The sequence below is a fragment of the Coregonus clupeaformis genome, chromosome 39 (genome assembly GCF_020615455.1).
Source record: "Coregonus clupeaformis isolate EN_2021a chromosome 39, ASM2061545v1, whole genome shotgun sequence".
Lineage (NCBI taxonomy): Eukaryota > Metazoa > Chordata > Actinopteri > Salmoniformes > Salmonidae > Coregonus > Coregonus clupeaformis.
This window is the reverse complement of record NC_059230.1, coordinates 1340204-1368027: the sequence shown is the minus strand read 5'-3', so window position 1 is coordinate 1368027 and position 27824 is coordinate 1340204. Positions and strand designations below refer to the sequence as shown.

General features: G+C 45.7%; 1 protein-coding gene across 1 annotated transcript; it reads left to right on the top strand.

Moving 5' to 3' along the window:
- The first annotated feature begins 25 nt into the window (after nucleotides 1-25).
- LOC121554673 (proline-, glutamic acid- and leucine-rich protein 1-like) lies at nucleotides 26-27599 on the top strand. Its single transcript, XM_041868341.2, has 16 exons — nucleotides 26-201; nucleotides 448-618; nucleotides 1280-1429; nucleotides 3829-3900; nucleotides 5726-5942; nucleotides 6076-6208; nucleotides 6384-6471; nucleotides 6570-6658; nucleotides 7166-7279; nucleotides 7373-7523; nucleotides 9720-9879; nucleotides 10105-10160; nucleotides 10266-10502; nucleotides 23610-24479; nucleotides 24800-25789; nucleotides 26804-27599. The coding sequence occupies exons 1-16, from the start codon at nucleotides 58-60 to the stop codon at nucleotides 26897-26899; spliced, it is 3738 nt and encodes a 1245-aa protein (XP_041724275.2). The 5' UTR covers nucleotides 26-57; the 3' UTR covers nucleotides 26900-27599.
- The last annotated feature ends 225 nt before the right edge of the window (nucleotides 27600-27824 follow it).

The window sequence follows — 27824 nt, the reverse complement described above, 5'->3', positions numbered from 1 at the left end:
GGAGCGTAAATATTTCCGTCGTACAATGATGACGTTGTAGCGTGGCGAAGTGGCAAGATGGCTGCAGCAGCGGCTTGGATGCATGGCCCCTCCAATATGCGGTTAACCGAGGGTCTGGTGTCTGTTCTGAAAGAGCAGCGGCCCGAATATTTACCTGCACTTTTAGCGAATTACCGGGAGCATGGAGTGGTTTCGACTCAGGTAAAATTAGTCAGCTATTCTTGGAAGTAGCCACGGATGGCAGCATCCCTTCGGCGCTCCAGTCCGTAGCATCTGTCTCGATGCAATGGACTCGTGTTAGTCTTTGTTTTCCTGTTTACTGTTGTGTCATAGCTATATACCTTGCTACATAGCTAACTCTAATGAAGTTTTGCTTCTAAAGTTTGTATAGTAGGGTTGATCGCCTGGTTGTTGTCACTTACTTCTCGCTTGGCTTCTAACCCCCAGAGTTCGGGAGCAGTCGGTTGTCTCGTGGGACTCAGCAATGCCAAACTCGGCAACAGCAAAACCAGGTTTGAGGGCCTGTGTCTGCTGTCAGTGTTGGTCAAGGATAGTTCTAGTGATGTGTTCCAGCAACACTGTCTGGCCTGGCTAAGGTCCCTACAGCAGGTCATACAGGTAAGACACACGTATGGACTGGAAACACCTGTAGACTTTTACCATAAACACACCTATGGCAAACATCGGGTGTATTCATTACGTCTTGCAATGGTAATCGTTTACCGTTTCAGAACTAAACGGATGCAAACGGAACGAAACGAGGACCTACCTGAATATGTCCAATTAAAAACTAAACGTTTTGCAGCAGACAAAATATTTTGCTACAGAATCGGCGTAATGAGTACACCCCTCGATTAAAGATATGCAGGTACTGTAGCTAGTAACTACATCGGTCCAAAACATTAACAATGAGACAAATCAAACCGACATCTGCACATCACAATGAAATAAAACCGCTCTTTCTCATCTGAAATCATAGGGACGTCTGAAAGTGTGGGGGTATTGATTAGTAGCAGACCGTATCAAAACGTTTTGCAACGGAAACTGTTTACTCCAAATGTAAAAAAACGTTTTTTTCAATTAAAACAAGAGTTTCTATTGGACAAATTCCGCTAGGTTTCGTTCCGTTTGCTTCTGTTTGGTTCCTAGAGTAAACGTTTTCCGTTGCAAAATGTTTTGCAACAACCCAAATGTTTTGCTACGGTCTTTGACTAATGAATACACCCCTGAGCTAAATGTATTCAATTTCACAATTTTCGTTCTCTTCTCTCTCCCCCAGTCCCAGGCCCCTCTCCCGTCCATCCAGCTAGCGGTGGGTGTTCTCCAGGACCTGCTCCAGTATTCCTCCCAGCTACCTGAGCTGGCCAGGGAGGTGGGCCTCAACTCTATCTTGGGGATCCTCACCTCCCTGCTAGGCCTCAAGTCTGAGGTAAGACTAACGCTTAAATTGGGCCGGTACACACTGGTACTGAGTTGTGTGGCACCTCACATTTTCCACAGCTTCAGTACCAGGAGTTCTTATGGAATATTGACTGTAAAATATGATGAGTACCATCACCCAAAATGAGTACCTGCGCCTATTTAATTCCACTTCAAGCACTGTAATTGTGTAGGCTGGAGAATACCATTTGAAGTAAATTGTGATGGTGGCAAAATCTGCAAGATTTATTCTGTGTTAGAGAAGAATGTTTCAGATTGTAGGTAGGGCTGTTGCAGTGATCGTATTACCGCCACACTGGCAGTCATGAGTCATGACCGCAGTCAAATTCCATGTGACCGTTGGGTCACGGTAATCTCCTCTTATTCACTCTGGACATGTTTTGGTAGTAGCCAACTAACCAACGATCATCAGGTCGCTAATGGCCTGGTACTCAGGGCTCTATTGTCCCTCTAACCACTCTGACATCAATGCAAATGCAATAGAAAATCAAATCAAACAATTATCATCAAAACAGTATCCTGCTTTTAAAACTCACCCCGCTGTGATTGATCAATTTGAAGAAAGAAGTTCAACAACAGGTTGAAACTGAGTGGAACACGTGGTCGTTCTGGATGTTGTTTCAAAGCCAAACACAACGAAATGGACAGCGCTTTCTAAAGTGATGATTCATGTAGAACACTTATACACATTAGAGCTTACGCTTACGCCTATATAGACCCGGTTATATACAATACATTGCTTAATAGCCTACTGCATATTACACACATAGATTTAAGATATCTTTGGTACATAATTGGTCTAGCCTATACTCTAAAATTAAACAAATTCTAGTAATAGCCTTTGAGTGTGGACTGTATTATTATGCATACTGGATGGACTGGTTACCTTATGCTACGCTCCAAACTTTCTATCCATGAGTCTGGGAGAGAACGTATAGGATAGGTGATGCTGTTGGTTGGTTGATTGTGCAGGGCAGCTTGCAGAGAATTATAGTTAATTTTTTATTTTATTTTGATAGCCTAGTAATAGGGCATTTTTTAAATATTTTCATAATTAATAGGCTGACACATTACCTTTTAGCTACAGAATATCTCACCACTGTGCGTTTCCATCTCCGCCTCTTTCTCCTTCATTCCTTTCTCAAGCATGCAGAGAGAGGGGCTGTCAACAGTTTAATTAAATATGTTTAGTTGTGAAAACATGTTACTTTCGATGTTCCCGAACAGATTTCACTTGGTTTACCAAATGAAGCACTGGGTAGCCACAGAAACGTGGTTGGAGAGCCATGGTATATAGAGTTTGGGCGGAATATCACCTGTTGTGCAGCGAGAGGTTGATGTGTGACGTGAAATAAGTGTTCTTATAAGCCCAGACATTTCTATATGCAATCCCATGTGAAAGCAGAGTTTAGATGGTTGCCACTAAAAAGAGGAGGATCCCAGCTGCTACTATATTTAGGCATGTTTTTCAGCTGCTTGCTATCAAACCAGAGTAGCCAACCCGGCATGATTCAACTGCGGGAAAGCGGCCTCCATTTGCTATTAGAGTTAACATGCATACGGTTGACATGTATTTTATTTATTTTTTCCTGCCCTGTTCCATATTAGTAAAGACGCAATTCAATTGAGAATAGTCTGGTGGGTGAAAATATGATCACTTGATGACAAAAACAGGGTGTGCCGCCTGAGGCAAGGAACCGAGCACAAGCTTTTTTTGCGCTCTTTATTTAATCAATAGCCTATAGTCACATCATGCAGCCCATATATGTTTTGATTTCTAAGACATTCTAAGGGTTGTGTCATTCACAACTAAATTAGCCAAATAACTCTAAATCTAGCATATAGGAGCTGTTTCAAATGATCACTTTTACGCTCAACATATCCACTTCATATTCGTACTAGCTCCGGAATGGGAAAAATATCCTTTCTATTTTATTCAGCTAAGTTCAATTATATTATTCTTATTATAAAATAATGGCACGGGACTTATAAGCATATCTTGTCAGCTAAATGAACAAGCCTACAGCCTATGGCATGGAGCATAGCCAGATAACATACAGTAAGTAGGCCAACTCATATTCTGTTCTTCTGAAATACATTTTCTTCATATCATAATGTTTTTTTTTAGACCTGCCTAAAATAATGGATCTATTGTGGTGGTTTATATTACTAGTTTATTTTGGTGACTTTTTAAAATGTAATTGTTCCAAGGGCGCGCGGCTTTTATGCGTGGTGGCCTGGAGATGCTATACATGTTTATGTTAACGGTCAATTACCGTGAGTGGCAGTCATTTCCATGACCATAACCGGCTGACATTCTTTCATAACTGCCACACACCTAATTGTGGGTACAGGTTGGAAAATACATGTGTTTTTTGTCTCTCACAGTTTCACCTAGCTGCCATGGAGGGGATGACCGCATGTATGACGTTCTACCCCAGAGCCTGTGGCTCCCTGAGGGTAAGTAGTAGACGTCACCCATTCATTACATTTACAAATAAGATGCTTGTTTTTTTATATTATGTTTGTTTGGGAGACGCTGTGTTGTATTTCTGTCTCTGACCATTTGTGTTCTTATGAAGAAACTCTGAGGGGTATGCTAAAAAGCAGGATCAAACCAGCTAACTTGCTTAAATATTAGGAAATAACTTTTTTGAAAGATAAGCTTATCATTGGCATGGTCTAATTGACTCAACAACCAAAAACACATATGGAAGTTTAGCTTTCTACTGAACCATAAAATCTGTAGTTATTTCAGGTTGTTTATCAAAGTTATCAGCTAACTCATTGATCCTGCTTTGTAGTAGACCCCCCCGATGAAGGATAAGGCCTGAAATGCGTTGGTTTTAATACTTTTTAATAAAATAAATCTAACCATCTGCCCTACTGCCTCTCAAGACCCGATGGAGGACTCCATCTCTACTTATGGAATCCCCATCGTTTCCCATTTTAAATATTTGAGAGTAGTATATTTTCTACCTTAGAATGCTAAAATCAATTAAATTCGACCTCAGTAGATGGACTAATATCCCAGTTGCTTTAACCAGCCGAATATCGATTGTTAAAATGAATATATTGCCACGGCTGAATTTCTGTAGTTCAATGCTTCCCTAGTCCCTCTTCTGGCTATTGGGATAAAATCCATAGTGTGGTTTGAAAATGTATATGGCAAGGTAAGCAAGCCTGGATAAAATTAACAAACTTGCAAAGAGGGAAAGACATTGGAGGACTATCCGTACCAGACTTTATATTGTATTTCCTGGGCCTCTCAAGTGGCGCTGTGGTCTAAGGCACTGCATTGCAGTGCTAGCTGTGCCACTAGAGATCCTGGTTCGCGACCGGGAAACCCATGGGGCGGCGCACAATTGGCCCAGTGTCGTTCAGGTTAGGAGAGGGTTTGGCTGGAAGGGATGTTCTTGTCCCATCGCGCACTGGCGGGCCGGGCGCAGTGCACGCTGACACGGTCGCCAGGTGTACAGTGTTTCCTCCGACACATTGGTGCGGCTGGCTTCCGGGTTAAGCGGAAGCAGTGCGGCTCGGCTGGGTGGTGTTTCAGAGGACACACGGCTCTCGACCTTCGCCTCTCCCGAGTCCGTACAGTTGTAGAAAAACAAAACAAAAAACATCCTAAATACCCTGGTTGAGTATAAAGAGAAATATGGTGTCTCCTATTGCCCTGGAAGAGGTGGTCTCCACTGATATATCCCTTAAACAATGTAATGTGGTATCTCCTATTGCCCTGGAAGAGGTGGTCTCCACTGATATATCCCTTAAACAATGTAATATGGTGTCTCCTATTGTCCTGGAAGAGGCGGTCTCCACTGATATATCCCTTAAACAATGTAATATGGTGTCTCCTATTGTCCTGGAAGAGGTGGTCTCCACTGATATATCCCTTAAACAATGTAAACTTCACTTTGGTCATGTTATTGCGCACACGATTTCTATTTGGCACAAAATTGAAAAACAATGTAACTGAGAATTCCCCCAATTGTCCAAATGTGGAATCCGTACCCTTACAGATATCATGGACAGTAATGCTTTGAGACATGTTGGGGGTGTAACGGCCCACTTCTTTCTTGTTTTATTTTCCTGTTTATACTGAATTTATTATTCAACTAGTTCTTACCCCTTTATTTTCTTATTTTGAATGACAGGTACATGTTTTATAAACGTACAATTTGAAATGATTAATATACCTGTAATCCCCCCCCCCCCCTACAGATTTCCACTGCCCTTCCAGTGTTGCGGAATTTCCTCTTCACTGACAATTTGTCTTCAACAGGACAAACTGGGTGCCTGTTTCTTATCCAACATGGACAGTGTCAGCCCTAAAGTCCAAGAGGTGGCGTGTGAATGTTATGGTCGTCTGCCTTGTCTGGGCGGAGTCTTGGAGAGAGGGGGAGGCGGGCGTAGAGCCGATGGATGGACCAATCAGCTTCACTGCCTGCTGGCCTCGGCCAATGGCATGCTGGCACAGCTCTACCAGGGTACAGAGTCAGGTAAAGAACACTTCTATGAACTGAAATCTTGAAGAACATGGTGGTCTTAGTTGTACAACCAGTGTGCTGCTCATCCATGTTATAAGTAACTGATGTGATTCTCTCCCTCGTCTCTCTATCTCCTGTGGTCTAGAAGGGATGGTGCCGTATGAGGGGCCAGGTATAGAGCTTCCCTACCCTCCTCTGGACGACACAGACCCCCTTCTCCTCCTCCAGCTCCAACACAGATACCGAGCTGTCAGCCTGGCGCTCAAACACACCCTCGGGTAGGTGCCTCCGGTACATACTCTTTTAACACACTCAAACATACACACTCAGCATTCATGTATATAACACACTAACTTTTATTTGAACCCAAAAGTCATTTTCCCAAGTTAAAAACCCCCAAAACATGTATTTTTTGTAAGTGATGAGTGTTTGACCGTGATTTGTTTCTCTCAGTGTGGATCCGGTCTCTGCAGTGCGTTTGCCTATACAGCAGGTCCTTAACCTGGTCTGTCGCGCCCTGGCTGTCAGCTCCAAGAGCATAGTGAGTTAACTTCCGGAATCTACAAGAACTGAAAGACCGTCTAGTTGGTGTATGACCGCTAATGGCATCTTGTGTTTCTCTGTGTGTTTGCCTTCCAGAATGTAACAGGTGATGGGTGTGTGCGGCTACTGGTGTTGCCTTCCATACACAACCATACTGTAGAGCTTCTGCGTGCTCTCATCACAGCGTAAGTACCCTACTGAAGGCAACCCGAGTGCTAGCTGGGTCAAATCTGACAAAAGCTGTATCCCATCTAGACAAAACCTGGCTGAAACAAGCAAATGAGTCTTCGGTTGCCTAGGCAACAGCCCCCACAATGCAGCAGCAGGATGCATATCTGTTTGTGCTCATGCCAACTCTATTGCTGTCATTTTATAGTCAACCAGTTAAGTTGGCATGACAACACAAACAGATCTGGTACTCAGGCTACCCAAGTGCTGGCTTTTAAAATACATGTTACATTTTTTTGTACCCCTTTTTCTCCCCAATTTCGTGATATCCAATTGGTATTTACAGTCTTGTCCCATCGCTGCAACTCCCGTATGGACTCGGGAGAGGCGAAGGTCGAGAGCCGTGCGTCATCCGAAAACACGACCCGGCCGAGCCGCACCAATGTGTCGGAGGTTATTGTGTGTGTTTTATTCATTAGTGGACTGATGGATTTTCTTCTGGCTCCCTGCTGTATGTATCTCAGTGTAGGCAGTGGGTTGGTGCAGTACTCCAGTGTGTTACAGAGACTGTTCTCTCAGACTCTGTCTGCCTGGACCCCTCTACCTGAAACCAGTCTGGGACAACAGAGAGCATTCAGGTAACTTACACACACACACACGCATGCAGACACGCACACACACACTTTAAATCTCTTCATTTGTTTTCGATGTGTTTCTCCTTTGACCCATAGTGCAGTGCGTGTGTCCCTGTACCGAACCTTAGAACTCTGGGTCAAGGTGGGAGGAGCCTCAGCCGGTGTGCTGCAGGGAAGCCCCACCCACTCCGAGATCCTACTGGCCCACCTGCTGGGTGACATCACGCCGGGGGCGGACTCTGTCAGGGTGATGAGATCTGATTGGTTTATTGGCAAGGCGAAAGTTTAGGATTGTCATTACTATGGCTCTGTCTGAAACGGAACCTGTTCTCTATGTAGTGCACTGCTTTTGGTCAAAACATTTCACTCACCCTCCACTTATGTCTAACGCCAACCACCTCTCCTTTTTTCCCTCTCCTTTCTTCTTCTCCCTTCTCCACCCCTCTCAACCTCTCTCTCCCCCCTCTCAACCTCTCTCTCAACCTCTCTCAACCTCTCTCTCCCCCCTCTCAACCTCTCTCTCCCCCTCTCAACCTCTCTCTCCCCCCTCTCAACCTCTCTCTCCCCCCTCTCAACCTCTCTCTCCCCCCTCTCAACCTCTCTCTCAACCTCTCTCTCCACCCCTCTCAACCTCTCTCTCCACCCCTCTCAACCTCTCTCTCCACCCCTCTTAACATCTCTCTCCCCCCTCTCAACCTTTCTCTCAACCCCTCTCAACCTCTCTCCCTTCTCCTCCCCTCTCTCCCCCCTCTCAACCTCTCTCTCCCCCCTCTCAACCTCTCTCTCCCCCCTCTCAACCTCTCTCTCCCCCCTCTCAACCTCTCTCTCCCCCCCTCAACCTCTCTCTCCACCCCTCTCAACCTCTCTCCCCCCTCTCAACCTCTCTCTTCCTCTCTCAACATCTCTGCTTTCTCCACCCCTCTCCCTCCCCTCTCAACCTTTCTCTCCCCCTCTCAACCTCTCTCCCTTCTCCACCCCTCGCCTCCCCCTCTCAACCTATCTCTCTCCCCTCTCAACCTCTCTCCCCACCCCCTCTCAACCTCTCTCTCCCCACCCCTCTCAACCTCTCTCTCCACCCCTCTCAACCTCTCTCTCCCCCCCTCTCAACCTTTCTCTCAACCCCTCTCAACCTCTCTCTCCCCACCCTCTCAACCTCTCTCTCCCCCCCTCAACCTTTCTCTCAACCCCTCTCAACCTCTCTCTCCCCACCCCTCTCAACCTCTCTCTCCCCACCCCTCTCAACCTCTCTCTCCCCACCCCCTCTCAACCTCTCTCTCCCCACCCCTCTCAACCTCTCTCTCCCCACCCCTCTCAACCTCTCTCTCCCCACCCCTCTCAACCTCTCTCTCCCCACCCCTCTCAACCTCTCTCTCCATCCCTCTCAACCTCTCTCCACCCCTCTCAACCTCTCTCCGCCCCCTCTCAACCTCTCTCTCCCATCCCTCTCAACCTCTCTCCATCCCTCTCAACCTCTCTCTCCACCCCTCTCAACCTCTCTCTCTCCACCCCTCTCAACCTCTCTCTCTCCACCCCTCTAAACCTCTCTCTCTCCACCCCTTTCAACATCTCTTCTCCCCCCTCTCAACCTATCTCTCTCCCCTCTCAACCTCTCTCTCCACCCCTCTCAACCTCTCTCTCCCCACCCCTCTCAACCTCTCTCCCCACCCCTCTCAACCTCTCTCCCCACCCCTCTCAACCTCTCTCCCCACCCCTCTCAACCTCTCTCTCCCCACCCCCTCTCAACCTCTCTCTCCCCACCCCTCTCAACCTCTCTCTCCATCCCTCTCAACCTCTCTCTCCATCCCTCTCAACCTCTCTCTCCATCCCTCTCAACCTCTCTCCACCCCTCTCAACCTCTCTCCACCCCTCTCAACCTCTCTCTCCATCCCTCTCAACCTCTCTCCATCCCTCTCAACCTCTCTCTCCACCCCTCTCAACCTCTCTCTCTCCACCCCTCTCAACCTCTCTCTCTCCACCCCTCTAAACCTCTCTCTCTCCACCCCTTTCAACATCTCTTCTCCCCCCTCTCAACCTCTCTCTCCCCCCTCAACCTCTCTTCCCCTCTCAATCTCTCTCAACCACTCTCAACCTCTCTCCCTTCTCCACCCCTCTCCCTCCCCTCTCAACCTTTCTCTCCCCCTCTCACACCTCTCCCTCCCTTCTCCACCTCTCTCTCCCCCCTCTCAACCTCTCTCCCTTCTCCACCCCTCCCCTCTCAACCTCTCTCCCTTCTCCACCCCTCTCTCTCCCCCTCTCAACCTCTCTCCCTTCTCCACCCCTCTCTCTCCCCCTCTCAACCTCTCTCTCCCGCTCTCAACCTTTCTCCCTTCTCAACCCCTCTCCCTCTCCTCTCAACCTTTCTCTCCCCCTCTCAACCTCTCTCCCTTCTCCAACTCCTCTCCCTCCCGTCTCAACCTCTCTCCATCTCCACCTCTGTCCTCAGCTCCGTGCGGCCCAGTCGACAGTGGCTGATCTGGTTTCCAGCAAGCCCTGCCCTAAAAGCCGGAAGCCTGGATTGGCTATGGGCAACGGGGGCGGAGCCTCTCTCCAGAGGAAAGGAGACTCGCTGGCCAATCAGGACACATGCGTGTCTGCACTCAGAGGTGAGGGGCGGGGTTTATCTCATGCGTTTACATTGGAGACAAATGTGTAAACTAAACAAAATAAATTATTTTCATGGTCTTTTTTTTTCCTGAGTTATGTTGCCAGTGAATGACCATTCCTTTTCATAGTGTATTTTTAGCATTACAGACAATCACAGGTGAATGATATCTTGACTAGCTGTGCTGTGGTGAGAGTAAAACATTCAACTCTCTCTTTCTCTGCAGCACTGAGACAGATCATATTGACCAGTGGAACTCTGCTGAAGGAAGATGTACACAAGGTCAGTTCAGTGTGTGTGAGATATTCTTATATAAACCTTCCCCATAGCGTTTGTTTATGATACTGTTTGTGTGTTGATGCTCTCTCTTTCTCACTCTTCCCCCAGCGTCTCCACGATGTCGTCCTCCCGTTGTGTGTGCGCCTGCAGCAGCAGCATGGGGGTGGCTGTGGGACCGGGGCGGGGGCTGGGGGTGTTAGTGGTCAATACGGTAGTGCCCTCCCTCGTAGGGAGCTTTACCGCCTGCTCCTAGCCCTGGTCCTAGTGCCCCCACCTCGATGGCCCCCGCCCCTCACCTGTACGGTGTCCATACTCAGCCACGGACGTAGGGATAGGAGTCTGAAGGTAGGGGGAATTATGCAAGCAGGGACTGCACAGGCATGCATGCACGCACATTTTTATAATAAAATAAAATAGAACACGCACACACACTGATAGACACGAATGCACAGTGCACCCCCCACCCCACCCCCACACACACACACACACACACACTGGCTGCAGCCTTAAGGTATGGAGTGGGTTAAATGTATGACTTTCTCTCACACAGGCTCTGTTGATGTCCTGGTGTTTTGTTTTGGTGGTCTGTGTTTAAGCAACCAAGTAAACATTCTCCTGCCTCATCAATTATACTTTCAATAAGAACATACTGATATATACACACACAATTACACAACTGCACCACACACACCAACTTGTGTGTGTGTGTGTGTGTGTGTGTGTGTGTGTGTGTGTATGTATATACACACACACACACAAACTCTTACACTGCAAACACACACAACTACACATATACACCACATACATCAACTGATAGAGGTAGCATTATATATACAGCTCTGGAAAAAATTAAGAGACCACTGCAAGAATATAAGTTTCTCTGGTTTTACTATTTATAGGTACAGTGGGGAGAACAAGTATTTGATACACTGCCGATTTTGCAGGTTTTCCTATTTACAAAGCATGTAGAGGTCTGTAATTTCAAAAATCCAGAAAATCACATTGTATGATTTTTAAGTAATTAATTTGCATTTTATTGCATGACATAAGTATTTGATACATCAGAAAAGCAGAACTTAATATTTGGTACAGAAACCTTTGTTTGCAATTACAGAGATCATACGTTTCCTGTAGGTCTTGACCAGGTTTGCACACACTGCAGCAGGGATTTTGGCCCACTCCTCCATACAGACCATCTCCAGATCCTTCAGGTTTCGGGGCTGTCGCTGGGCAATACGGACTTTCAGCTCCCTCCAAAGATTTTCTATTGGGTTCAGGTCTGGAGAATGGCTAGGCCACTCCAGGACCTTGAGATGCTTCTTACGGAGCCACTCCTTAGTTGCCCTGGCTGTGTGTTTCGGGTCGTTGTCATGCTGGAAGACCCAGCCACGACCCATCTTCTCGCGATACATGGCCCCATCCATCCTCCCCTCAATACGGTGCAGTCATCCTGTCCCCTTTGCAGAAAAGCATCCCCAAATAATGATGTTTCCACCACCATGCTTCACGGTTGGGATGGTGTTCTTGGGGTTGTACTCATCCTTCTTCTTCCTCCAAACACGGCAAGTGGAGTTTAGACCAAAAAGCTCTATTTTTGTCTCATCAGACCATATGACCTTCTCCCATTCCTCCTCTGGATCATCCAGATGGTCATTGGCAAACTTCAGACGGGCCTGGACATGCGCTGGCTTGAGTAGGGGGACCTTGCGTGCGCTGCAGGATTTTAATCCATGACGGCGTAGTGTGTTACTAATGGTTTTCTTTGAGACTGTGGTCCCAGCTCTCTTCAGGTCATTGACCAGGTCCTGCCGTGTAGTTCTGGGCTGATCCCTCACCTTCCTCATGATCATTGATGCCCCACGAGGTGAGATCTTGCATGGAGCCCCAGACCGAGGGTGATTGACCGTCATCTTGAACTTCTTCCATTTTCTAATAATTGCGCCAACAGTTGTTGCCTTCTCACCAAGCTGCTTGCCTATTGTCCTGTAGCCCATCCGAGCCTTGTGCAGGTCTACAATTTTATCCCTGATGTCCTTACACAGCTCTCTGGTCTTGGCCATTGTGGAGAGGTTGAAGTCTGTTTGATTGAGTGTGTGGACAGGTGTCTTTTATACAGGTAATGAGTTCAAACAGGTGCAGTTAATACAGGTAATGAGTGGAGAACAGGAGGGCTTCTTAAAGAAAAACTAACAGGTCTGTGAGAGCCGGAATTCTTACTGGTTGGTAGGTGATCAAATACTTATGTCATGCAATAAAATGCAAATTAATTACTTAGAAATCATACAATGTGATTTTCTGGATTTTTGTTTTAGATTCCGTCTCTCACAGTTGAAGTGTACCTATGATAAAAATTACAGACCTCTACATGCTTTGTAAGTAGGAAAACCTGCAAAATCGGCAGTGTATCAAATACTTGTTCTCCCCACTGCATGTGTTTGGGTAAAATTAACATTTTTGTTTTATTCTATAAACTACTGACAACATTTCTCCCAAATTCCAAATAAAAATATTGTCATTTAGAGCATTTATTTGCAGAAAATGACAACTGGTCAAAATAACAAAAAAGATGCAGTGTTGTCAGACCTCGAATAATGCAAAGAAAATAAGATCATGTTCATTTTTAAACAACACAATACTAATGTTTTAACTTAGGAAGAGTTCAGAAATCAATATTTGGTGGATAACCCTGATTTTCAATCACAGCTTTCATGTGTCTTGGCATGCTCTCCACCAGTCTTTCACATTTGATGTTGGGTGACTTTATGCCACTCCTGGCGCAAAAATTCAAGCAGCTCGGCTTTGTGTGATGGCTTGTGACCATCCATCTTCCTCTTGATCACATTCCAGATGTTTTCAATGGGGTTCAGATCTGGAGATTGGGCTGGCCATGACAGGGTCTTGATCTGGTGGTCCTCCATCCACACCTTGATTGACCTGGCTGTGTGGCATGGCGCATTGTCCTGCTGGAAAAACCAATCCACAGAGTTGGGGAACAATGTCAGACCAAAAGGAAGCAAGTTTTCTTCCAGGACAACCTTGTACGTGGCTTGATTCATGCGTCCTTCACAAAGACAAATCTGCCCGATTCCAGCCTTGCTGAAGCACCCCCAGATCATCAACGATCCTCCACCAAATTTCACAGTGGGTGCGAGACACTGTGGGTGCGAGACACCCAGGTGTTGGGCAAAGCTGAAAATTGGACTCATCAGAGAAGATGACCTTACTCCAGTCCTCTACGGTCCAATCCTTATGGTATTTTGCAAACCTCAGCCTGGCTCTTCTTTGCTTATCATTGATGAAGGGCTTTTTTCTAGTTTTGCACGACTTCAGCCCTGTCCCTAGGAGCCTGTTTCGAACTGTTCTCGCCGTGCACTTCACCCCAGCTGCCGTTTGCCATTATTTTTGTAGGTCACTTGATGTCATCCTACGGTTGTTGAGTGACATTCGAATGAGTTGGCGGTCATCCCGTCAGTAGAGAGTTGTTTTCGCCCTCTACCGGTCTGTAGCTTTGTTGTCCCCAATGTCTGCTGCTTGACCTTGTTCTTATGAACCGCCGTCTTTGAAATTTTAAGGATGGAAGCAACATGACGCTCACTGTATCCCTCTGCCAGTAAAGCCAGAATTGAACCCTTCTTTCCCTCACTCAAAACTTTCCTTTTCAACTCTTGGCATGGTCAATAGTTATTTTTTGATTAATATTACTTTTGAGGTACTATTAGCACTGTTTTTGCCATACAGCTGTGCTATTGCAAGAGGATAGTGATGACCACAGCAGTGGTTTTTATATTTTTCCTCGTTAAATAAGATTTGGTTCAGGTGATCACCTAATCAGTACCTAATTCAGTAGAATGAGGTGTGCCTGTGTTGGAATTCAACAGACACTGGAATGGAATGGCTGTCATACATGTAGTGATGCTGATTTAAGAAAGATTTGCAGTGGTCGCTTAATTTCTTCCAGAGCTGTGTATATCTATTACACCACCGGTCCAAAGTTTTAGAACACCTACTCATTCAAGGGTTTTTCTTTATTTCTACTATTTTCTACATTGTAGAATAATAATGAAGACATCAAAACTATGAAATAACACACATGGATTCATGTAGTAACCCAAAAAGTGTTAACAAATCAAAATATATTTTATTTTTGAGATTCTTCAAATAGCCACCCTTTGCCTTGATGACAGCTTTCCACACTCTTGGCCTTCTCTCAACCAGCTTCACCTGGAATGCTTTTCCAACAGTCTTGAAGGAGTTCACACATATGCTGAGCACTTGTTGGCTGCTGTTCCTTCACTTTGCGGTCCGACTCATCCCAAACCATCTCAATTTGGAAAATGAACATGCATATGTTCACCCACACCGCATCTTATAAAGACACAGCGGTTGGAACCAAAAATCTCCAATTTGGACTCCAGACCAAAGGACATATTTCCACGGGTCTAATGTCCATTGCTCGTGTTTCTTAGCCCAAGCAAGTCTCTTCTTCTTACTGGTGTCCTTTAGTAGTGGTTTCTTTGCAGCAATTCTACCATGAAGGCCTGATTCACACAGTCTCCTCTGAACAGTTGATGTTGAGATGTGTCTGTTACTTGAACTCTGTGAAGCATTTATTTGGGCTGCAATTTCTGAGGCTGGTAACTCTCTAATGAACTTATCCTCTACAGCAGAGGTAACTCTGGGTCTTCCATTCCTGTGGTGGTCCTCATGAGAGCCAGTTTCATCATAGCACTTGATGGTTTTTGCGACTGCACTTGAAGAAACTTTAAAAGTTATTGACATTTTCTGGATTGACTGACCTTCATGTCTTAAAGTAATGATGGGCTGTCGTTTCTCTTTGCTTATTTGAACTGTTATTGCCATAATATGGACGTAGTCTTTTACTAAATAGGGCTATCTTCTGTATACCCCCCCTCCCACCTTGTCACAACACAACTGATTGGCTCAAGCGCATTAAGAAGGAAAGAAATTCCACAAATTAACTTTTAAGAAGGCACACCTGTTAATTGAAATGCATTCCAGGTGACTACCTCATGAAGCTGGTTGACAGAATGCCAAGAGTGTGCAAAGCTGTCATCAAGGCAAAGGGTGGCTATTTGAAGAATCTCAAATATATATAATATATTTTTATTTGTTTAACACTTTTTTTGGTTACTACATGATTCCATATGTGTTATTTCATAGTTTTGATGTGTTCACTATTATTCTACAATGTAGAAAATAGTAAAAATAAAGATAAAACCTTGAATGAGTAGGTGTTCTAAAACTTTTGACCGGTAGTGTGTGTATACATACACACACACACACACACACACACACACACACACACACACACACACACACACACACACACACACACACACACAGTTTTCCTATCATACACGCCCCATATTTATATACTGGGTGGTTGGAGCCCTGAATGCTGATTGGCTGACAGCCGTGGTATGTCAGACCGTATACCATGGGTATGTCAAAACATTTATTTTACTGCTCTATTTACATTGATAACTAGTTTATAATAGCAATAAGGCACCTCGGGGGGTTGTGGTATATGGCCAATATACATTTTAGTCATTTAGCAGATGCTCTTATCCAGAGCGACTTACAATTTCATACTAGCCCCCGTGGGAAACGAACCCACAACCCTGGCGTTGCAAGCCCCATGCTCTACCAACTGAGCTACAGGCGACTAAGGGATGTCGTGCTGAAGAACAGCCCTTAGCCGTGGTATATTGGCCATATACACTGACCTATCAGACCTATCATATCTCCATATATAACACCCATACATAATAATACATACAGTGGGGGAAAAAAGTATTTAGTCAGCCACCAATTGTGCAAGTTCTCCCACTTAAAAAGATGGGAGAGGCCTGTAATTTTCATCATAGGTACACGTCAACTATGACAGACAAAATGAGAGAGAAAAAAATCCAGAAAATCACATTGTAGGATTTTTTATGAATTTATTTGCAAATTATGGTGGAAAATAAGTATTTGGTCAATAACAAAAGTTTCTCAATACTTTGTTATATACCCTTTGTTGGCAATGACACAGGTCAAACATTTTCTGTAAGTCTTTACAAGGTTTTCACACACTGTTGCTGGTATTTTGGCCCATTCCTCCATGCAGATCTCCTCTAGAGCAGTGATGTTTTGGGGCTGTCACTGGGCAACACGGACTTTCAACTCCCTCCAAAGATTTTCTATGGGGTTGAGATCTGGAGACTGGCTAGGCCACTCCAGGACCTAGAAATGCTTCTTACGAAGCCACTCCTTCGTTGCCCGGGCGGTGTGTTTGGGATCATTGTCATGCTGAAAGACCCAGCCATCAATGCCCTTGCTGATGGAAGGAGGTTTTCACTCAAAATCTCACGATACATGGCCCCATTCATTCTTTCCTTTACACGGATCAGTCGTCCTGGTCCCTTTGCAGAAAAACAGCCCCAAAGCATGATGTTTCCACCCCCATGCTTCACAGTAGGTATGGTGTTCTTTGGATGCAACTCAGCATTCTTTGTCCTCCAAACACGACGAGTTGAGTTTTTACCAAAAAGTTATATTTTGGTTTCATCTGACCATATGACATTCTCCCAATCCTCTTCTGGATCATCCAAATGCACTCTAGCAAACTTCAGACGGGCCTGGACATGTACTGGCTTAAGCAGGGGGACACGTCTTTCACTGCAGGATTTGAGTCCCTGGCGGCGTAGTGTTACTGATGGTAGGCTTTGTTACTTTGGTCCCAGCTCTCTGCAGGTCATTCACTAGGTCCCCCCGTGTGGTTCTGGGATTTTTGCTCACCGTTCTTGTGATCATTTTGACCCCACGGGGTGAGATCTTGCGTGGAGTCCCAGATCGAGGGAGATTATCAGTGGTCTTGTATGTCTTCCATTTCCTAATAATTGCTCCCACAGTTGATTTCTTCAAACCAAGCTGCTTACCTATTGCAGATTCAGTCTTCCCAGCCTGGTGCAGGTCTACAATTTTGTTTCTGGTGTCCTTTGACAGCTCTTTGGTCTTGGCCATAGTGGAGTTTGGAGTGTGACTGTTTGAGGTTGTGGACAGGTGTCTTTTATACTGATAACAAGTTCAAACAGGTGCCATTAATACAGGTAACGAGTGGAGGACAGAGGAGCCTCTTAAAGAAGAAGTTACAGGTCTGTGAGAGCCAGAAATCTTGCTTGTTTGTAGGTGACCAAATACTTATTTTCCACCATAATTTGCAAATACATTCATTAAAAATCCTACAATGTGATTTTCTGGAGAAAAAAAATCTCAATTTGTCTGTCACAGTTGATGTGTACCTATGATGAAAATTACAGGCCTCTCTCATCTTTTTAAGTGGGAGAACTTGCACAATTGGTGGCTGACTAAATACTTTTTCCCCACTGTACCACACCCCCTCAGCCCTTATTGCTTAAATATATAATATTAGGGCTGACCCCATTTAGTCGACTGGTCGATTGGCTGTTGGTCGACCAATATTTCTTTGGGTCGAGCAGTGGCAAATATATGATTTATTTTTAATGGCACACGAGACACCTGTCTGACTCACGCCTGTCTCAGTGGACTAATCCATTGTGGAGGCACACCAGTATCCCCAGTAGTACATTTACCTTAATTACCATCATTTATCATCTACAATGTTTGTTTTGTTACGGTAATTTCTGTTAATGCATTCAATATATTATTATTACAGTCTTACCGTTGTCATTGTAGGAGTGGACATGTTGTTTGCGGAGCCCACAACCTAGGCTACACTCGTGATAAAAAAGTGTTGGTTTATTTCATTCAATTTACAAGTTGTCAATGTATTAATTGTCTTTTGTTTGAAGCACTCCTGTCAATGTTGAGCAAGGACACGCACCTGATTACGCGTATAGAAGTATGATACTATTTCTGATTGTCTTAACTCGCCATCACTGTGGAGCTTCTCAAAGTAATGTTTTCTTTGCCTCAAAACAGCAAGTAAACAAAGTCTGTTTTTACATCCATTGAGAATGACAATAGTTCCTCAATGTAGCCTATTTGAAAAATCTTTCTAGCTCTCTCTTTTAATAACCACTCTGCATGAAAGGGTAAAACATTTTTAATGCTCTGGTCCGGTGGAAACGTCATAAAAAGGCCTACCTGATTACTTCTTATCCCTTGCGCAAATAGTGTACAGCTGTGTCTGCCTGTCCGGAGTGCACTGGCCCGGGAAACTCTGAGGGCCCAGAATATTTTATGCAATGTTGCAAGTTTGCTAGAACGAGCTTCGGGCCGGACTAAGTTAATAGTTGATAAAACATTTCAAGTTCCTTGCAAACAGGCCATTTGTAGCCAATGTGATTTATAGGATATTCATTTTTATCTGGAAATGTTCTACCTGCAGGCTTAATGTTAATTTTTTTTGTTGGCTTTATGTAGGCTATTTTTACATATTGGCAATGGCAGTAGAAGTTACTTTTAGATTTGTATCATTTTCATTTTTATATAATTTTTATTAACCACATGACATTGATTTGGAGATGTGAATACTTTTTTTTATAATGAATGAAATGAAACTGTTCCACGAAAATGTGCATATGAAAATCATAACTGGCACGCAGATCAGTAGAAATGGTACGATAACTTGTCACTCCAAATGGAAAAGGTTGCCGACAGCTGGTGTAGCCTATAACCGGCAACTTCAGGAGCTTAACGGCAGAATGCGAAGGCCAGCAGGAGGAGGAGGAGGGTCGGGAACAGTTTTCCTTCTTCTTCTGGTTAGGCTATATTGATCTCTGGCTCCCTCTTTGTAATTTGTGTGTCTCAATGTTTAATCGCAGTGCTTAAAGCATCAGACAAGCTCAGTAGCCTGCATATAAACTCAGTAAAAAAAGAAACCTCCCATTTTCAGGACCCTGTCTTTCAAAGATAATTCATAAAATTCAAAATAACGTCACAGATCTTCATTGTAAAGGGTTTAAACACTGTTTCCCATGCTTGTTCAATGAACCATAAACAATTAATGAAAACTAAAAGAAAGATGCCCAGGGTCCCTGCTCATCTGCGTGAACGAGCCTTAGGCATGCTGCAAGGAGGCATGAGGACTGCAGATGTGGCCAGGGCAATAAATTGCAATGTCCGTACTGTGAGACGCCTAAGACAGGGCGGACAGCTGATCGTCCTCGCAGTGGCAGACCATGTGTAACAACACCTGCACAGGATCGGTACATCTGAACATCACACCTGCGGGACAGGTACAGGATGGCAACAACAACTGCCCGAGTTACACCAGGAATGCACAATCCCTCCATCAGTGCTCAGACTGTCCGCAACAGGCTGAGAGAGGCTGGACTGATGGCTTGTAGGCCTGTTGTAAGGCAGGTCCCCACCAGACATCACCGGCAACAACGTTGCCTATGGGCACAAACCCACCATCGCTGGACCAGACAGGACTGGCAAAAAGTGCTCTTCCCTGACGAGTCGCGGTTTTGTCTCACCAGGGGTGATGGTTGGATTCGCGTTTATCGTCAAAGGAATGAGCATTACACTGAGGCCTGTACTCTGGAGCGGGATCGATTTGGAGGTGGAGGGTCCGTCATGGTCTGGGGCGGTGTGTCACAGCATCATCGGACTGAGCTTGTTTTCATTGCAGGCAATCTCAACGCTGTGCGTTACAGGGAAGACATCCTCCTCCCTCATGTGGTACCCTTCCTGCAGGCTCATCCTGACATGACCCTCCAGCATGACAATGCCAGCAGCCGTACTGCTCGTTCTGTGCGTGATTTCCTGCAAGACAGGAAAGTCAGTGTTCTGCCATGGCCAGCGAAGAGCCCGGATCTCAATCCCATTGAGCACGTCTGGGACCTGTTGGATCGAAGGGTGAGGACTAGGGCCATTCCCCCCAGAAATGTCAGGGAACTTGCAGGTGCCTTGGTGGAAGAGTGGGGTAACATCTCACAGCAAGAACTGGCAAATGTGGTGCAGTCCATGAGGAGGAGATGCACTGAAGTACTTAATGCATCTGGTATCCCCCCCCCTTTTGTTCAGGGACACATTATTCAATTTCTGTTAGTCACATGTCTGTGGAACTTGTTCAGTTTATGTCTCAGTTGTTGAATCTTGTTATGTTCATACAAATATTTACACATGTTAATTTAGCTGAAAAGTGTTAAGTAAAAAGAAATACAAGCAAAATAACTAAAGAGCAGCAGTAAAATAAAATAACAGTAGGGAGGCTATATACAGGAGGGTACCGATGCAGAGTCAATGTGCGGGGGCACCGGCTAGTCGAGGTAATTGAGGTAATATGTACATGTGGGTAGAGTTAAAGTGACAGAGTAAACAGAGTAGCAGCAGCGTAAAAGAGGGGGTGGGGATGGGGGGGCAGTGCAAATAGTCCGGGTAGCAATGATTAGCTGTTCAGGAGTCTTATGGCTTGGGGGTAGAAGCTGTTGAGAAGCCTTTTGGACCTAGACTTAGCGCTCCGGTACCGCTTGCCATGCGGTAGCAGAGAGAACAGTCTATGACTAGGGTGGCTGGAGTCTTTGACAATTTTGAGGGTCTTCCTCTGACACCGCCTGGTATAGAGGTCCTGGATGGCAGGAAGCTTGGCCCCAGTGATGTACTGGGCCGTACGCACTACCCTGTAGTACCTTGCGGTCGGAGGCTGAGCAGTTGCCATACCAGGCGGTGATGCAACCAGTCAGGATGCTCTCTGGTGCAGCTGTGTAACTTTTTGAGGATCTGAGGACCCATGCCAAATCTTTTCAGTCTCCTGAGGGGGAATAGGCTTTGTCGTGCCCTTTTCACGACTGTCTTGGTGTGTTTGGACCATGATAGTTTGTTGGTGATGTGCACACCAAGGAACTTGAAGCTCTCAACCTGTTCCACTACAGCCCCGTCGATGAGAATGGGGTCAGTCCTCTTTTTTTTTCTCCTGTAGTCCACAATCATCTCCTTTGTCTTGATCACGTTGAGAGAGAGGTTGTTATCCTGGCACCACACGGCCAGGTCTCTGACCTCCTCCCTATAGGCTGTCTCATAGTTGTCGGTGATCAGGCCTACCACTGTTGTGTCGTCAGCAAACTTAATGATGGTGTTGAAGTCGTGCCTGGCCATGCAGTCATGGGTGAACAGGAAGTACAGGAGGGGACTGAGCACGCACCCCTGAGGTGCCCCCGTGTTGAGGATCAGCGTGGCGGATGTGTTGTTACCTACCCTAACCACCTGGGGGCGGCCCGTCAGGAAGTCCAGGATCCAGTTGCAGAGGGAGGTGTTTAGTCCCAGGATCCTTAGCTTAGTGATGAGCTTTGAGGGCACTATGGTGTTGAACGCTGAGCTGTAGTCAATGAATAGCATTCTCACATAGGTGTTCCTCTTGTCCAGGTGGGAAAGGGCAGTGTGGAGTGCAATAGAGATTGCATCATCTGTGGATCTGTTGGGGCGGTATGCAAATTGGAGTGGGTCTAGGGTTTCTGGGATAATGGTGTTGATGTGACCCATGACCAGCCTTTCAAAGCACTTCATGGCTACAGACGTGAGTGCTACGGTTCATTTGTCATTTAGGCAGGTTATCTTAGTTTCCTTGGGCACAGGGACTATGGTGGTCTGCTTTAAACATGTTGGTATTACAGACTCAGTCAGGGTCTGCGTCTTCTTGGTCGTTGTCCTGTTGGAAGGTGAACCTTCGCCCCAGTTTGAGGTCCTGAGCGCTCTGGTGCAGGTTTTCATCAAGGATCTGTCTGTACTTTGCTCCGTTCATCTTTCCCTCGATCCTGACTAGTCTTCCAGTCCCTGCCGCTGAAAAACATCCCAACAGCATGATGCTGCCACCCATGCTTCACCGTAGGGATGGTGCCAGGTTTCCTCCAGACGTGACGCTTGGCATTCAGGCCAAAGAGTTCGATCTTGGTTTCATCAGACCAGAGAATCTTGTTTCTCATGGTCTGAGAGTCCTTAAGGTGCCTTTTGGCAAACTCCAAGCGGGCTGTCATGTGCCTTTTACTGAGGAGTGGCTTCCTTCTGGCCACTCTACCATAAAGGCCTGATTGGTGGAGTGCTGCGGAGATGGTTGGCCTTCTGGAAGGTTCTCCCATCTCCACAGAGGAACTCTAGAGCTCTGTCAGCGTGACCATCGGTTTCTTGGTCACCTCCCTGACCAAGGCCCTTTTCCCCCCGATTGCTCAGTTTGGCCTGGTGGCCAGCTCTAGGAAGAGTCTTGGTGGTTCCAAACTTCTTCCATTTAAGAATGATGGAGGCCACTGTGTTCTTGGGGACCTTCAATACTGCAGACATTTTTTGGTACCCTTCCCCAGATCTGTGCTTCGACACAATTCTGTCTCGGCGCTCTATGGACAATTCCTTTGACCTCATGGCTTGGTTTTTGCTTTGACATGCACTGTCAACTGTAGGACCTTCATATAGACAGGTGTGTGCCTTTTCTAAATTTTACATTTACATTTTAGACATTTAGCAGACGCTCTTATCCAGAGCGACTTACAGTTAGTGAGTGCATACATTTTTCATACTGGCCCCCCGTGGGAATCGAACCCACAACCCTGGCGTTGCAAGCGCCATGCTCTACCAACTGAGCTACAGGAGGCCTTTCATGTCCAATCAATTGAATTTACCACAGGTGGACTCCAATCAAGTTGTAGAAACATCTCAAGGATGATCAATGGAAACAGGATGCAACTGAGCTCAATTTTGAGTCTCATAGCAAAGGGTCTGAATACTTATGTAAATACGTTTTTTTTTTTTTTTTTACATTTGCAAACATTTCTAAAAACCTCTTCGGTTTGTCATTATGGGGTTTGGTGTGTAGATTGGTGAGGGGATAACATTTAAAAAAAATCAATTTTAGAATAAGGCTGTAACGTAACGTGGAAAAAGGGAAGGGGTCTGAATACTTTCCGAATGCACTGTATTTAAAGGAAAACGCCACCCAAAAACTATCTTTTAGTATTTGTTTAATTTGTCCATTGTTGATATAGTCCCAAAATGTTTTGCAGGTCAGCAATCAAGTTTCCAAGGTGTATATAACATTCAAAATGCATAAATACAGCCGGTATGATCCATTTTGCAATATAAAAATTTAAAAATATAAAACATATGGTTCAAAATACATCATACCGACTGTATTTCTGTATTTTGAAAGTCGTATACCTTGGAAACTTGATTGCTGACAGTTTTTCTTTAACTGTGAATAAAATGAATGTTTTGAGAGACAGTTCAACTTGAGTTTAGTGGTGTCATGTTACCCTCATAGGCTGTTTAGAGATACTCTGGGTAGATTTGTATATAGCGTAGGAGTATTTTCCATGTGTACTGTTATTTTCTCCTTTTGGTTAGCTCAGGCAAATTTGTGTCCATAGTGAAATGTACTGGACTAGTGACCTTTTTAGAATGCACTTGTTTACTGATCATTCTCTCTCTCTCTCTCTCTCTCTCTCTCGTGTCTCTCTCTCTCGTGTCTCTCTTCAGGTCTCCTCCTTCTGCACTGAGGCCCTGACCATATGCAACTCCCTTCTCCACCCGCGCACCCCATCCCTCTCCCTCCCCCTGCCCCCCCTCACCCTCAAACCCAGCCCTGCCGCCTCCCTCCTCACCCCTTCCCAGGCCTCCAGCCTCACCCTCCCCACCCTCCTCGGAGGTCCCTTCCCCGGCCGACACACACTCGGCCTGGGCCATACCCTCCTAGGTTCCCTGGACAACCACCTATCTCTGGTTCCTCCCGGGCTCTCTGGCCAGGGCTCTACTCCAGGAGACCTGCTCCTGTCTCCCCATCAGGGCGAGCTGGCAGGGCTGGGGCTCTCAGAGGGCCAGAGACCCGTCTTCATCCGTTACGACAAAGAGGAAGCAGAGGATGTGGAGATTTCACTAGAGAGCGACTCGGACGATAGCGTTGTCATCTTCCCACGGGGGATGCTGATGTTACAGAACCAAGATGGCGCCAGCACCGTGGCCACTCTCCCCGTGTCTTCCTTAGTACCAGGGGGTGCCACGCTCCCCGTACCCGGTCCAGGGGACGACCCAGGCGGGGACATCTCCCTCCCCCTCTCCAATGACCTCCCCTCCACCTCCCTCACTCACCCTCTCCTCCCCTCCACTTCCCTCCCTCACCCTCTCCTCCCCTCCTCCGCCGCTCCTAACTCCATCAACTCGTTCCCTCCAGCTCCACTAGCCTCTCTGGTTCCCCCCCTCAACTCCACCGGCGTGACCCAGCTCGGTGCTCCCTCTGTGGGGTTAGGAGTTGGGGCTGACTCCCTCCCTGGAGCCCAGCTACAGCAGATGTTGCTTCAGGGCCAGCCACCAGCCCCAGGTCAACCCACACCACTGGGTCTCCCCATACAGGTAAAATCACAAAGAAATGTGAGTTATAGATCTCTCATTCTCATTAAAAGCAAGTCTGTGAAGCGGTAGATCCGTTCTGTGTGCGCTATTTCTATGCTTCCCCCCTTAAGTTTCGTTTTTGCGTCTTTTTACGTCCGGTGTTGTACACCAGATTTAAAAAGCGGAAAATACTACTATATTTTGGGTTATTTAAAAGGTAGATGGTACAATGGTTCTCTACACTATGCATTGCTTGTTTCATCACATGATCTGACAGACGTTTCCGAAATGCACCAGCTCCAGAACCCTTTAAATACAATGTTCTGACTTTGACTCTACAGATGCACCAGCTCCAGAACCAGCTAGCTCAGCCCAGCAGAGCCCTACAGCAGCAACAGGCCAGTGAGGAAGATCATTCTGTTATTAATATCAACAGCTCTGAAGAGGAAGAGGAGGAGGATGAAGAGATGGAGGATGAGGACGAGCTGGGAGAGGAGGAGGAGGAGTTGGAGGAGGAAGAGGAGGAGGAAGAAGGGAGCGATTTCCCCGATGAAGAAGAAGAGTTTTATGATGGAGAAGAGTTTGATGACTATGAGGAGGAAGAGGGGGAGGAGATGGAAGATGAAGATGAAGAAGAAGAAGAAGAGGAGGAAGAGATCAGGCTGTTGGACGGAGAAGGGAGGAGGGGAGGGATGGGGAGGGAGGAAGGAGAGGTGCTCCGAGAAGTGGCGGAGGAAGGAGGGATGGGGGGATTCTGCATGGAGAGAGAGATGGAAGGAGGTATAGAGGAGCTGGAGACCAACAGAAGAGTGTACGGGGAAGAAGGAGTGAAGGCTCAGGAGGTAGAGAGCATCGGCGTGCTGGAGGAAGAGAGGGAAGGAGGAGAGGAGGATGACACTGAAGGGATGAACGACCCGACAATGCCTCAGATTCTGTGTGTGACGGGCGGCGCTCTGGAAGAGAGGGAGGAGCTAGGGGAGGGGCAAGGGCAGGAAGTGAAGTCTTGTGAGCAGCAGGGAGCCGATCGTCCAGAGGCAACGTCCTCTTCTGAAGGCCCCGCCCCTCAACACGAACAGGAAGCGGAGCCTGCACAGGAAGTGAGGGTGGGCGGCAACGACCAGCCATCCAATCAGGGAGAAGAACCAGCAAAACAGGGCGGGGACTCTGCTAAAGAGGATATTAAGTCATCAGCAGCTCCGAGCGAGACAGAGGGGGAGGAGCCTGAATGCGAGAAAGGAGGAGAGGAGGATGGAGAAGAGGATGGGCGAGGGATGAAGAGGAAGAGGGAGGGAGAGGAGGAAGGAACAGGACAGGGTACAGAGAAGAAAAAGGTAAGTGGTCTTTCTCAGACCATCCTTAAAACCATTCACATTCCAAGCCTTTTAGCTCCTTTTTTTCCATGAGCGACTTCCTTGGACATGGTTTGTGTGTAGATACAGTGAGCTCCAAAAGTGTTGGGACAGTGAATTTTTTGTATATCTTTTTTTGTCTCTGTACTCCAGCACTTTGATTTTGATGCTACCATGATTACGGATAATCCTGAATGTATTGTGAATAATGTTGAGTGAGAAAGTTAGACGCACAAATATCATATCCCCCCAAAAATGCTAACCTCCCCTGTTCTTGTAATGGTGAGAGGTTAGCATGTCTTGGGGGTATGATATTTGTGCGTCTAACTTTCTCACTCATTATTATTCACGGTTCATTCAGGACTATCCGTAATCATGGTAGCATCCACATTCATGTACAAGTTTATAGAAATGTATTATATTCTTATTTACAATAAAAGTGACTCCAAAATGACACACTACATTATTTACCATTCATTTCTATTGAGCACAAAATAATCTGAAACACAACTAAAACCGACAACAAATGCATCCAACAAGTTTGTAGAGTCACAAGCTTGATGTAATCGTTGCGTGCTAGGAATATGGGACCAAATACTAAACTTTTGACAACTTTAATAAACAGAAGTGAATTTGTCCAAATACTTTTGGTCCCCTAAAATGGGGGGGGGACCAAAAGCTGCCAGTCTGCACTTTAACCTCAGTCATTGTATCATTTCAAATCCAAAGTGCTGAAGTACAGAGCCAAAACAACAAAAAATGTGTCACTGTCCCAATACTTTTGGAGCTCACTGTATACCAATCATCTGTTTTTAGATACAAAATGTTAGTTAATGGCTGTTGTGCAGTTCCTCTTTCACAGAATGATGTAAATCTAACTTTCCTCTTTCTCTCCCTCACTTCCTTTCTCTCCCTCCCTCTCTCTCCCTCTCTCTCTCGCTCTCCCTCTCTCCCTCTTTCTGTTTCTGTTTTCTCTCTTTTTCTCTCTTCTCTCAGTTGGATGAAGAAGTGATGGCGTCCATGTTGGCTGATTTTGTAGCCTGCCCTCCAGACGATGAGGAAAAAGGTCCCTCGGTATCCAACCCCTCCTAAAGAAGGCCAGACACAAAACCATCAGAACAACTTGATTTCTACCCCCCTCTTATCTTAGTCTCACATAAGGTTGCAAAATTCTCAGGTTTTCCTGGAATCTCGGTTGGAAGACTCAGTGAATCGGGAGGGAATTAACAGGAAATCCTCCAACCAGGATTTCTGGAAAAACCAGGGGATTTTGAGAAAGTTTCCGCTGCATTTTGCATCCCTAGTCTCACACATTCATTCATTACCAACATGCAGCTTAGACAATGTTCAAAACATTAACATTTCCAACTTGAAAATTGCCATAGTCTCTGTATGACTTGTTGTATATTTTAATATACAATCGACTTCCGCACTCTTTTAGATGTTGGAAATAGAGCGTTCTTAAAAGAAAGATTACGTTTCCACTTCCACGACAGTGGTAGCGTTTGTAAAACACTCTCTGGACTCTATATTATAAAAACCAGTTTAGTTTACATCAACCTTAGACTTTGACATCGATTGATTGAAAGACATAGCAGTCAAGACATTGCAGCTCTTCAATACTGGCGTGTGGTATCCTACGGTTAGTGAGTGTAGTAGTGGTAGTAGTACTAGTATTAGTAGTATTAGTAGTAGTGTGTTTTTTGGGTCACCTATCATGTTCATGTTTTTGGGGTCTTATATACAGTATAAATTCTTTTTGTTATAAAATAAATAAACGTCAAAGACACAACTGCTGAAAGTCTGTATTGTATTGATGTTTCAGATAAAGTTTGACTTTGGGAATTTATTAACTCACCCTACTGTTAGTATGAATGCTTAATTTAGGTGTCACTTTTAGAGGGTGTTTCTTCATCCGACATAGCACTGTGCTACTCTGTACTTTTTAAAACAGGAAGCGTGTTGAACGCTGCGCAAAACCAAGTATATTAGTCTGTGCAATCCAGACCAAGCTGTG

Bases quoted from the DNA above. Each gene is read 5' to 3' on its own strand.
- LOC121554673 (XM_041868341.2), top strand. From the start codon at position 58: ATGGCTGCAGCAGCGGCTTGGATGCATGGCCCCTCCAATATGCGGTTA. The intron at 202-447 runs GTAAAATTAGTC...TCTAACCCCCAG, and splicing joins ATGGAGTGGTTTCGACTCAG to AGTTCGGGAGCAGTCGGTTG. The intron at 7,524-9,719 runs GTGATGAGATCT...CTCTGTCCTCAG, and splicing joins CGGGGGCGGACTCTGTCAGG to CTCCGTGCGGCCCAGTCGAC.